This window comes from Dendropsophus ebraccatus, chromosome 6, assembly GCF_027789765.1.
Source record: "Dendropsophus ebraccatus isolate aDenEbr1 chromosome 6, aDenEbr1.pat, whole genome shotgun sequence".
Classification (NCBI taxonomy): Eukaryota; Metazoa; Chordata; class Amphibia; order Anura; family Hylidae; genus Dendropsophus; species Dendropsophus ebraccatus.
The window spans coordinates 28,618,996-28,631,812 of NC_091459.1; the positions used below are offsets into that span (position 1 = coordinate 28,618,996).

Sequence of the window (12,817 nt, forward strand, 5' to 3'; positions counted from 1 at the left end):
TTCTCCATATCGGGCCCCTGCCTTCTGTATTATGAATAGAGCCACGGGTATGGCACTATTCATTCCTATGGAATGATGAAAAGAGGCGAGTATACCGGAAGAGCAATGTAATCTGCTCTTTCCATCCAGTAGCTGGGGGCCCAATATAAAGATGGGGGGGGGGGGTACAGAAGTCGGAACCACCGTGATCTCCTACTTGGAATACCTCTATGTATTAGTTTAGGACAATTAAGTTTAGGTGATTGTAGAAATGGGATGATGTAATTTTAAAGAACTTAAATGCAACCTTGTTATTACAGGCATGCTAGTGTGAAAATGGGGGACTGGAACTTGCTAGGAAGTATACTCGAAGAAGTTCATATTCATTCTACTATAGTAGGAAAAATATGGCTCACCATCCTCTTCATATTTAGGATGTTGGTGCTCGGAGTGGCTGCTGAAGATGTTTGGGATGATGAACAAGAGGAATTTATATGTAACACAGAACAGCCTGGTTGCAGGAACGTCTGTTATGACCAAGCCTTCCCTATTTCACTTATTCGGTACTGGGTATTGCAAATCATTTTTGTCTCCTCTCCATCTCTTGTATACATGGGACACGCACTTTACAGACTGAGAGCCCTGGAAAAAGAGAGGCAAAGGAAAAGAGCACAGCTCAGGGCCGAGCTGGCGGAGCTGGAAGAGTTGGAAGGCGTCATTGACGAACACAGGAGACTTGAGAGAGAGCTAAGAAAGCTAGAGGAGCAAAAGAAAGTGAACAAGGCCCCTCTTAGAGGCTCTCTCTTACGTACCTACGTGCTGCATATCCTAACCAGATCTGTTGTCGAAGTTGGCTTTATGGTGGGCCAATATTTGTTGTACGGCTTTGACCTTAACCCTTTGTACAAATGTTCACGGTTCCCATGTCCAAACATAGTAGACTGTTTTGTATCCAGACCAACGGAGAAGACTATTTTCATGGTCTTTATGCATAGTATTGCTGCTGTATCACTGTTTTTAAATATTTTAGAAATTTTCCATTTAGGTATAAAAAAGATCAGACAAGGACTCTATGGGAAACATATTGGCGACGTGACGGAGGATGAAATAAGCATTTGTAAGTCTAAAAAGAATTCGGTGCAGCAGGTTAGCATGCTGAGTAATTCTTCCCCGAACAAGATTATTCCTTTATCTTCAAGTGGCTACAAATTGATGCCTGGTCAGCAAATAGACTCTGTTGGATTACCAGCTTATCTTCCACCAGCACCTGGATTTAAGGAAGTACAAATGATCGGTAACCAAAATCAGTTTGTTAACGTTATGGCCAATGAGAAGCATAGGAGGAGTGTGGGTCAGCTTAGCAACGATCAACATAGTGGACAGCTTAATATGCATTGCAAGCAAGAGTCTCATTATGTAGAATCCCAGAGGATGGGTAATCACATTGATCAATACCATGGACAAGTTCTAAACAGGACCCCCCTTGATCACCATGTAGGGGACCCGCATAGGGAAGGACCCCACATCTCTTCCACTCAGAAAAGGAATCTCTCATCTAGCAGTGAGGACTCAAACAAGAAATCCCAACGTAACATTTGTCTTGGATCCAAAAGCTGCCTTAAAAGCCATCAGTCTTTAGATCATACAAGGCATAGCACTGTGCATCCTCTCAAATCATGCCTTCATTCGAGCCATGTGGAGCTACCATCAGCATTGCGCAAATACAGCAGAGTCAGTAGCTGCAAAGATTTCGCCGAAGATCGAAGCGACTCTGCGGATAGTGGACACTGCAAAGTGAGCTCCACCTCCAGAGGGTTTTCAGAGAGCAGACTGGCCAGTGACCCAGATAGTTCTGATTCAAGGAATGGTTCAGGATCTGAGTCAAGAAGACGAGAGGAAAGTTCCAGCATTACACCTCCTCCCCCATCTGGGCGCAGAATGTCAATGGCAAGTAGAGGCAGACTGTCAAAGGCTAATCCTCTTTACAGGCTGTTGGTCTAGTCTTTGGTCCTCCATTGGTCTAATCTGTACATAAATTCCCACCATTTGCTAGAAATACTTGGAAATACTGTAGATCTGAAGACGATAATCTGGTGGTAAGGAGCAACTGTGTGAGTTTCATTCAGGCATAATTCCTTAGTGTGCTTGAGGGTATTCAGGTCTTCCCATATCTTATTTCCATATATGAACTAGTAGCATTATTCAAAAATATAGACTGGCCCACTAATAATTGCTATCTATATATTTTTTTTATCCTATTATAGATGATCAAACAGAAATAGTCGTAATGCAAATACAGGAGGACAAAAAAACGCAACAAAGCATGCATGTTAGTGTAGACAAATCGTAAGGGTCCTTTTACACAGACAGATCTATGTGCAGATTATTGAAGCCAAAGCCAGAAATTCAGTCTTGATTTTATGACCTGTTCTCTGTTTATAGTCTGTTCCTGGCTTTGGCTTTAATAATCTGTCAGATAAATGTGTGTTTAAAGGGCACTTAGTTGTAATAATATTTGTACACTGAGGTCAGTTGTTTTTTTCTTTAGTACTTTAAATACAGACAATGCATGTTTAAGGGCCTGTTCCCATATGGCAGATATGCTGCAAATGGTCACATGGGTTTTGGTGAAGATTTACTGGGGATTTACCACTGCAGATAAAAGAAAATGAAGTCAAAGTGGAAGATTTATCCAACATGGTGTAAAGTGAAACTGGCTCAGTTGCCCCTAGCAACCAATCAGATTCCATTTTTCATTTCTCACAGACTCTTTGGAAAATGAAAGGTGGAATCTGATTGGTTGCTAGGGGCAACTGAGCCAGTTTCACTTTACACCATGTTTGATTAATCTCCCCCAAAGTGTTAAAAATCTGCAAGAAGTATTTTAATTTATTGTGGATTTTCATTCACCCAATTAAGTCAATAGAGAAAATCCACAGCAAATCTGAAGAATATCCACAACAATAATTGGCAAGCTAAATATTTTAAGGGATTAGGAAAGAGTTAACTTTGTTTAACGCCCACACACAATCTAAACTTGTTTGGAATAGGCTTCTATTTCATAAATTGGGCCATTTGTCTGTATCACATGCTGGCTCCCACCGTGAAGCTGCTAAAAATCCTCACTGCCTCCTAGCCTCCCCCCCCCCTTTTTTGAGACAGAGGTCACATGATCACTGTCAATTTTGTGGGCAAGACAAGTTGTAACATGTCTTCTGTAACTGTGTCACACCTATCAGTGATCACCCGGCCAAAGCAGAAACAGAAGGAGCCATTGTGGGTGGGTACCAGGCGGTTGGCTTTAAGGTGCATGTTGGGAGACGTAGTTTCCAGCTGGCTGCCATGATGTAAGAATGGTATCATTTGTAAAAGTTTGAATCATGGGCTAGGAGCAGTGTAGACAAACAAGAAATGTGTCAAACATTGGTGAGTGTACCTATATCCTTTATGTGCAATTGATTTTATATAAGATTGCCAAAATACCCCTTTAAAAATTGCACTGCAGGTCAGTTGCATCCACAGATTTGTTAAAATCCCATCCACATTACTGATGATGGAGTATACTGAGGATTCTCTGCCTGCAAAATGTGGACAGAAAATCCACAGCGTATCTAGTTTACAAGAAGATACCCTATGCCTATACCTAAACTCTGGGAAGAAAGGACTTAAAGGGGTTATCCAGTGCTCCAAAAACATGGCCGCTTTTTTTCAGAGACAACACGACTCTTGTCTCCAGTTCAGGTGAGGATTACAATTAAGCTCCATTCACTTCTATGGAACTGAGCAGCAAAACCCCGGCCAAGCTGGAGACAAGAGTGGGGCTGTCTCTGGAAGAAAGTGGCCATGTTTTTGTAGCGCTGGATAACCCCTTTTATACCTTTTATGTTCATATTACAAATTTTCCTTTATATTTGCACATTATTTTCAGTAGCATCACTGGCGGGTTTGTTCCATGCTGGGAGAAAATTGAGAGTTAAATGTCCTGTTATGAACCACAGATGACATCATTTTGCATTTTTATTCCTCTACTTTGTATGAAACCTACACTTGTTCAATGTTTTAACTCATTTTAGTGTTGGCCATTAGTTTATTCAATCAGAACACGGATTGCTCAGAATAGTTTGTGCTGCACATTGATTATTAGTTCTAATGATTATTTTACAGCTGAGCACATACAGTGAATCTCTGTATATAGAAAAACTGAACGCTCAAAGTTGGAATTTGTTCAGTAAAAATATTTTCTCAAATAACAAAATCATAAACAATTTCTCTAGATTTATGTTTACAGGTTACATGTTATGAGAGAGACATTGGTGTCATAGAAAAATAGTCAAATCTCTTTACCTACTTTTTTTGTTTCTGAACTAACTGGAAATGGGACCAAATCAATATTTTTGTACTCTCATTTCCCTTGGGGACAAACTTTAATTGAAGTTTAGATGTCATTCTAATGTTGTCCAAGGGCTTTTAATATTATGTTTCCGTGAAAAGAGCTCTTTGTATGTATTCAGTTAGTGGTCACTTTAAGTATTGTACCAGTTAAAACATTTAGGACCAGTTCACACTGAATTTCAGTGCTGATTCTTCACTTAAAATTCCGCCTAAAAATATAGTACAGTGCCCAATTCCATTAAGTTCAATGCAATGTGCGCTCTGCAGTTCACACAGCGGAATTTCCACGCTGAATTTTCTGCACTGGATTCGCTTGAAGAATCTCAGCAGTGAGTTTCTGCTGTGAAATTTTTTAGAAGAATAACTGGGGTGCCCCTGATCCTCACGCTATGTTCAACTGGGTACAACAAACTAATCAATAAACTGTGAAGATCAATATGAATAAAAAATTTTTATTTGTGTATGATTTAAAAATTGTGCGATATTATGTGATTAAATTTGGGACCTTTAGGGTGCGTTCACACCTACAGGATCTGCAGCAGATCTGCAGCAGATTTGATGCTGTGTTCAGTTATTTAAATGAAATCTGCTGCAGAAAATCAGCTGCAGATCCTGTAGGTGTGAACGCACCATTAGAGTTGATTCTTAATTAATACATAAGCCCTCTGTGTGAACAGTGTTGCAGCAGTGACAGTTAATTGTAGGTGGATCTAAAATGATACCTCTATTGTGAATCACTGTCAAAGCGTTCACAAATGCATACCGCCACTATGATATTCTCGTAATTACTGTCGGGTTTTATTCCGTGTGATAATTGCTGTAATACAGAGAGGCTTGGGGATACACTATCCACTTGTAACTTTTTGCCTCTCTGTTAGCGCTAATGGTACTTATGATACTTACACACGGAGCGTTAATTCGCCCGTTCGCACAATTAACAATCGCACGATTTTGAATGAACAATGTTTTTTTATAACGATCAGTGTTTAGACGGAACGATACATCGTGCGGAAAAATCGTTATGCGATCGTTTAAGCCTATCTCACACATAGGTGAAATTGTTGAATGACTGTTTACATGGAACGATCTGCGAAGTTTTTGCGAACGATCAACGATGATTGAAGATCAAAATGAACGATTTCTCGCTCGTTGCTTGATCGTTCGCTGCATTTACACGTACGATTATCGTTCCGATTCGATCGTTATCGTGCAAATTCGAACGATAAATCGTTCGGTGTAAAAGGACCATTAGGGTCCCAATTTTGATTACATAATATCGCACAATTTTTAAATCCTACACAAATAAAAGTTGTCTTATTTATATTGATCTTCACAGTTTATTGATTAGTTTGTGAAATTTTTTAGCGTAGAATACTCGTGGAAATTCGGCATGAAATCTCCGGGGAATTGAAAAAGAATGAATTTGATCAAATGAAAAATGAATTTGTGCTGAATTTCACCTGAGGTGATTCCGGGTGGAATTCAGCGCTGATTCCTCAGTGTGAACCGGCCCCTAAAGTGGATCTGTTCTGCCGGACAGCCCCCCCATACTACCGGTAACATTTTAATGTCCTTACCAAGGCATGTCCAGTCCCAAGGCTGCCTGTCTTTGGGGGCAGGTAGCTGGTATTTGTGGTGTAAAAAACTTTAGTTTTAGCGGCACAGCACAGTGGGGTGTTGATGAGGTGTCGGACTGGCCCACCAGAGGACCGGAGGATCCTCTGGTGGGCCCCCAGCTTTAAAACCTGCACTAATATTGACTGACATCTCTCACTGGTTCTTCATGGGTATATGCCCAATGCAGTTATGACATTTGCACCAGAAAGAATCCATGCACCTATCTAGAATTAGACCAATGCAAGGAAATACAGTTTATGTTGTTACTACAGTAAGTAAATATAGCAATAGTTATTATTTCTGTAAGTAAAACAAACCTAAAATTTTGGTAATTGTTTTATTTCTTGATTTACTAATATAAGGCTGTTGATAAATATATCTTGACATTTAAGAGACTTTGTTATCGACAACCCCTATCCCCTTAAACTACAGTAATCAGAGAGATCAAAAGCCAATGATTCTGATGCATAGAGATGACTACTAAGCACAGATGTATACAGGAGAGAACTATTTAGATTCCTGCATCTTCAGGCTTATAACAGGGGGATGTAAGTGACAGGGGCAGCCCCTTTTACTTACCGATCGGGACCCCGTAGTATGACTGTGGGGGTCCCGATCATTTTACCGGACCGCCGGAGGTCTCTTACCTTCCTCCGTACAGTCCGATCGGCACTTGTTGCTTAAAGGGAACCAATCACACACAAATTGGCCATAAAGATAAGGAAACGTGCTGGTACATCAGCCAGCACGCTTCCTAACCATCCCCCTGTCCCCTCCGTCCCATGAACATTCAGCCCGCAAAGTTAGTTTAATAGTGTCCCGCGCTGTATGCAAATTACCATGTAAGTAGTCAAGGTGGGCGGGCGGCTGGTCAAGTAGTCCCGGTGGGCGGGGGCTTCGTCATGTAGTCACAGGCTCCTGGGCCGCCTCCGGTGCTGTAATCACGCCCCTCCGGGCGTGTTGTAAAGCGGCTCCTGGTGACGTCACTCGGGGGGGCCGGCATTGCACGTCGGCCACGCCGACGTCTTTACTAAGCTGCGCATGCGCAGTGCAGCCTGAGAAGACGCTGCTGTACTGCGCTTGCGCGGCGTAGTACAGCAGCGGCTTCACCCACTGTACTGCGCACGCGCAGCTTAGTAAAGACGTCGGCGTGGCCGACGTGCAATGCCGGCCCCCCCGAGTGACGTCACCAGGAGCCGCTTTACAACACGCCCGGAGGGGCGTGATTACAGCACCGGAGGCGGCCCAGGAGCCTGTGACTACATGACGAAGCCCCCGCCCACCGGGACTACTTGACCAGCCGCCCGCCCACCTTGACTACTTACATGGTAATTTGCATACAGCGCGGGACACTATTAAACTAACTTTGCGGGCTGAATGTTCATGGGACGGAGGGGACAGGGGGATGGTTAGGAAGCGTGCTGGCTGATGTACCAGCACGTTTCCTTATCTTTATGGCCAATTTGTGTGTGATTGGTTCCCTTTAATTAGATTTCTTCCAAGGTCGCCCAGGAGGCCAATCTATGCCCTTGTTTTTTTTTTTGTTTAAAGGGAAATCCCCAGGAGCCCTATATACCCCTAAATACACTGTATACCCCGACAGTTCTGCACTTTTTATGTAAAATGTAGCTTATGCACATTAGAAATAAACTAAAAACGTTAAACATTTTAAATTCCTAAATACATTGGCAGTGTTGTACAGATGCTTGTTATATACAACATTGGCAGTGTTATATACAGCCTGGTTATATACAACATTGGCAGTGTTATACACAGAGCTTGGTTATATACAACATTGGCAGTGTTATAAACAGCCTGGTTATATACAACATTGGAAGTGTTATAAACAGCCTGGTTATATACAACATTGGCAGTTTTATACAGCCTGATGATATACAACAGTGGCAGTGTTATACAGAGCCTGGTTATATAAAACATTGGCAGTGTTATATACAGCCAGGTTATATACCACATTGACAGTGTTATACAGAGCTTTGTTATATACAACATTGGCAGTGTTATACAGAGCTTGGTTATATACAACATTGGCAGTGTTATAAACAGCCTGGTTATATACAACATTGGCAGTGTTATAAACAGCCTGGTTATATACAACATTGGCAGTGTTATACAGAGCTTGGTTATATACAACATTGGTAGTGTTATACAGAGCATGGTTATATACAACATTGGCAGTGTTATATACAGCCTGGTTATATACAACATTGGCAATGTTATATACAGCCTGGTTATATACAACATTGGCAGTGTTATATACAGAGCCAGTAATATACAACATTGGTAGTGTTGTATACCTGTATAGTATAGTTGGTGGAGGTGCTGTATATATGTAGTGTATAGTTTGTGGGGGGTCCTGTATACCTGTAGTGTATAGTTGGTGGAGGTCCTTTATACCTGTAGTGTATAGTTTGGGGGTCCTATATACCTGTAGTGTATAGTCCGGGGGTTCTGTGTACCTGTAATGTATAATTGTTGTTTTTTTGTTTTTGTTTTTTGGGGGGGGGGGCTGTATACCTGTAGTGATTAGTTTGTGGAGGTCCTGTATACCTGTAGTGTATAGTTTGGGGGGTCCTATATACCTGTAGTGTATAGAGTATAGTCCGGGGGTTCTGTATACCTGTAATGTATAGCTGTTTGTTTTTTTTTGTTGTTGGTTTTTTCTGGGCGGGGGGGGGGGGGTAGGGGGGTCCTGTATACCTGTAGTGTGTAGTTGGGGGGTCCAGTATACTTGTACTGTATAGTTGGGGGGGGGGGCCGTATACCTGTACTGTATAGTTGGGATAGGGGGTCTACCATTTATTTCTGTGGATGTTGTGAGGCAGCTAGCCTTAGCAACCAGATTCCAGCTCCCATTGAAAATGAAAGTAGTAATCCTATTGGTTGCTAAGGCTTCCAACTGCCATTACTGCTGGGGAGCTGCAGCACTAATGATGTCACCTGTGTGTGCAGTGTGGAGATTCTCCTAGTAATTTCTATGGGACACTCTTCCCCATCCCTCTCCCTTCCTTTACATCTGGGAAGGACAGGACCTTTGCTCTAACCTCGGGCACCCAATGTATCTGCCTGCCAAATTTGGGGTCAAATGGTTCAGGCATTTGTAAGTCTATAGAGGACAGACAGACAGACTTTCATTTTTATAATATAGATTACTAGCAAAATTACTCAGCTTCACATGGGTCTATATCATTTAAATGTTTGTTCTATGTGTGCGAGGTAAAAAAAAAACCTATTGTGATACTGATATAAACCCTATCTATATTGTGATTGCAGCCTGTTAGACAGATCCTGCACCACTAACATTATGACTGCAGCCTGTGAGACAGATCCTGCACCTCTAATATTGTGACTGCAGCCTGTGAGACAGATCATACATCGCTTATATTGTGACTGCAGCCTGTGAGACAGATCCTGCATCTCTAATATTGTGACTGCATCCTGTGAGACAGATCCTGAATCTCTAATATTATGACTGCAGCCTAAGAGACAGATCCTGCATCTCTAATATTATAACTGCATCCTGTGAGACAGATCCTGCACCACTAATATTGTGACTGCATCCTGTGAGACAGATCCTGCATCTCTAATATTATGACTGCAGCCTGTGAGACAGATCCTGCATCTCTAATATTATGACTGCAGCCTGTGAGACAGATCCTGCATCTCTAATATTATGACTGCAGCCTGAGAGACAGATCCTGCATCTCTAATATTATGACTGCAGCCTGTGAGACAGATCCTGCATCTCTAATATTATGACTGCAGCCTGTGAGACAGATTGCACTCCTGAACTATGAACAACCTGAACTATGTAAATAAAGTATTACTTACACTCATCTAGCCATCCAAATTCTTAAAATTATCCTAGTACCATAAACAATTTTACGCTAATGGATGTAATTGGCGTTTTTAGTTTTCATGTTTACAGGTTGTATTTCATGCCAAAGGAACACAGGACACTGTACCCTTTTGTAGCCATAAAAAAGCTCTCCGAATAAGGATAACATTGATGCAAAGAAAAGTTTTGTGAAAGTTTTTTAATGCACCCCTATATCTATTTTATATTGTAGCAAATGTTTTTGGTAGGAATTATATATTGCTATCCCATTGTGTATGAGTACATAACAATTCTTATCTTTTTATTTATTTTTTTAGAGCATGCTTCTGGAGCTTTCCTCTATCATGAAAAAATAGTGCCTAATCTGGAGGACACTGACTTTGCACACCAACCACCAGCAGAAATTAATGTTTTGTGGGCTATTGTCTGTCTTAGCAGGTGAACTTCGTAAGAAACCCTAAATGCAGAGACTTGGCTCCATCACCTTTAAGACGAATAAACAACAACTATAGTGCTTTGCCCTTTGCAAAAGCATTAACCCTAAGCAATACCTTACATATGTGAAAACAAGGACTTGCACGATATGCTGGGAACTCTATTCAACAAATATGCTGTGAACAAGACCACTAGTGTTCCCCAGTATATGCAGAACAATATCTATTTTAGGTAAGCAATAGTAATGAATAAACCTGGTCAGAATCTGCCTGGATTTTTTTTTTCTGCAGGTATTTAACCAAAAACACAGTAAAATTACATATACTTGCATATTCTTTTTCGACTCACCTGGTTGTGGGATGTAACTATAACACTGTAAAAAAACAACTGATCATGTGACTGTGGGAATTACTCAATACAATCTTGCAGTCATCTTCTACAACCTTACTGGAGCTGAATGCAAAAATATTCCACATTTTTACTATACTGCATTTCTTTCTTGGCTTAGTATGACTAGATGGATCACTTTGTGGGCTTTGTTGAGCAAAGCTTTATGTTTTGATATTTTTTTTTATTGATGTACAGTATAACAACAATTAGTAGACACAGTATTCATTATAGTAAACGATAAAGAAAGGAGGAAATTAGAACCAAATACTGTAGGATAGAATGATGTATACCATAGGATTGGTTTTGTCTGTGTTGGAGGATCTGTCACTGATTTGACTATTTTTTTCTGAAACAACAAACATAGTCTTAAGCCCCTCGCTTGCTCCTCGTTCCCAGCTCGCTGCCACTATTACACGTACCAACAGCAAGCTGGTAAGTGGGGAAGGGGGGAGGGGCACGGGGAGCTGCAGGGGGTCTCCCTGGACGATCTTCAGATACTGTAGGTGAGATCATTCGTCTGTTACCGCCACTCCTATTACACAGAGCGACGGCAGCAGATCATTGCTATCCAAGTCGTTTGTCTTTCAACATATTGAAAGACATTGATCAGCCATGCATGCATGTGCATGTCGGCTGATCGTTGCCTTTTATTACACAAAGTGATTACCCGCCGTAGAGGCCAATAATTTGCCAAATACAGCCCGATAATCACTTAGTGTAATAGGGCCTTAAGGTGCACCAAGAACTTTTTCTTAAAGGGGTTCTCCGGGCAAGGTGTATTTTTAGTGTATGGCCGGAAAGGGGTGGATATAGACAGCGCCGGTCACTTACCTCCCCGGTTCCAGTGCCGGGTCTCGGATTGTGCAGCCCCGTTCTCCCGTCCTGCTGCCGCTTCCTGGTCTGAGCTACAGCTGGAGACATGACGTCTCAAGGCAGCTCAGACATTCAGCGGTCGTAGCGGGGTCGGCCGCTGAATGGCTGAGCTGCCTTGAAACGTCATGATTCAAGCCGCAGCTCAGACCAGGAAGCGGGAACGGGGCGGCGCAATCCGGGACCTGGCACTAGAACAGGGGAGGTAAGTGACCGGCGGCGCCTATATCTACCACCTCCCCGGCCATACACTAAAAATACACCTAGCCTCTTTAGGTGGAGGGTGTATGGGGGCCACAAAGACTCATAACATTCTTACCAACTATTTAAAATGGACATCAAGATAAATAAGGATGTAAGAACTCTTGGTGCTAATACTGCTCTAGCAAAGTTTTTTTCTATTCTCTTCTTGTTTATATAAACTTATATTGCAGACTTATACTGCAGATGGACAGATTAAGGGCATCTGGAGTATGGATATGTTAACCATTCAGAGCCCCTTATCTAATATGGGCCCTCAACTCTAAACTAACTCCAATATCACTCACCTATGTCTACTGAGCAACATAGTGTCTTAAATGGAATCTGACAGCTCCTTACCAGGTGCATCTCTCTTCTTGTTTTGCCATCTGCTGGTGTCTGCAGCCCTGTACCTGGTAAAGCACTACCAGATTCCATTTAAAGGATCAGGGACATATGCCCCCCCCCTTAAAAAATTAATAAAATTATATTCTGTCATAGTGACAAAATATTGTGTAGTGTTACCTCTACATAATGCCTGAATAATACAGCCACACCATGCCCATCTGGTGATTCACAAGGGGTATCTTCTCTAATCGGAGGTGTTCACTTTCTCTTTTCTTCTTCATCCAGCCAAAACCTCCATGACGATTTCTTCCAGCTACAGAACCTGCCAAACACCTTAGGCTCTGCACTTACTTTTAGCACCGTCCTCATATTTTCCCCTGCTTATAGTGCCCCAAATGGTAAAGATGTCCCCCCACCCCCATGCTGCCCAACACAGTCAACTGGATTGGTGGTAGGAGCTGAGGAGCAGGTGGTTTGGGGAGGAGTCGGCAGGCATTAGATAGTTTGTTCCAGTAGCTTGCCCTGTTTGTATTTTTTCACAATTAGGCACTTTATCTCAGTATGTAGTCTCTTCTTATAGGTTGGTTGCTAGAGATGAGCGAACCTCGAGCATGCTGAAGTTGGATAAAGCCCTAAGGCTATGTGGAAAACATGGATATAGTCATTGGCTGTATCCATGTTTTCCAGACA

At 42.0% G+C, this 12,817-nt stretch overlaps 1 protein-coding gene across 1 annotated transcript; it reads left to right on the forward strand.

Annotated features, from left to right (window-relative positions):
* The first annotated feature begins 315 nt into the window (after nucleotides 1-315).
* On the forward strand, nucleotides 316-1,980 carry GJA10 (gap junction protein alpha 10). Its single transcript, XM_069974183.1, has one exon. It carries the CDS (start codon nucleotides 316-318, stop codon nucleotides 1,978-1,980), a length of 1,665 nt encoding a protein of 554 aa, XP_069830284.1.
* Nucleotides 1,981-12,817: the final 10,837 nt, after the last annotated feature.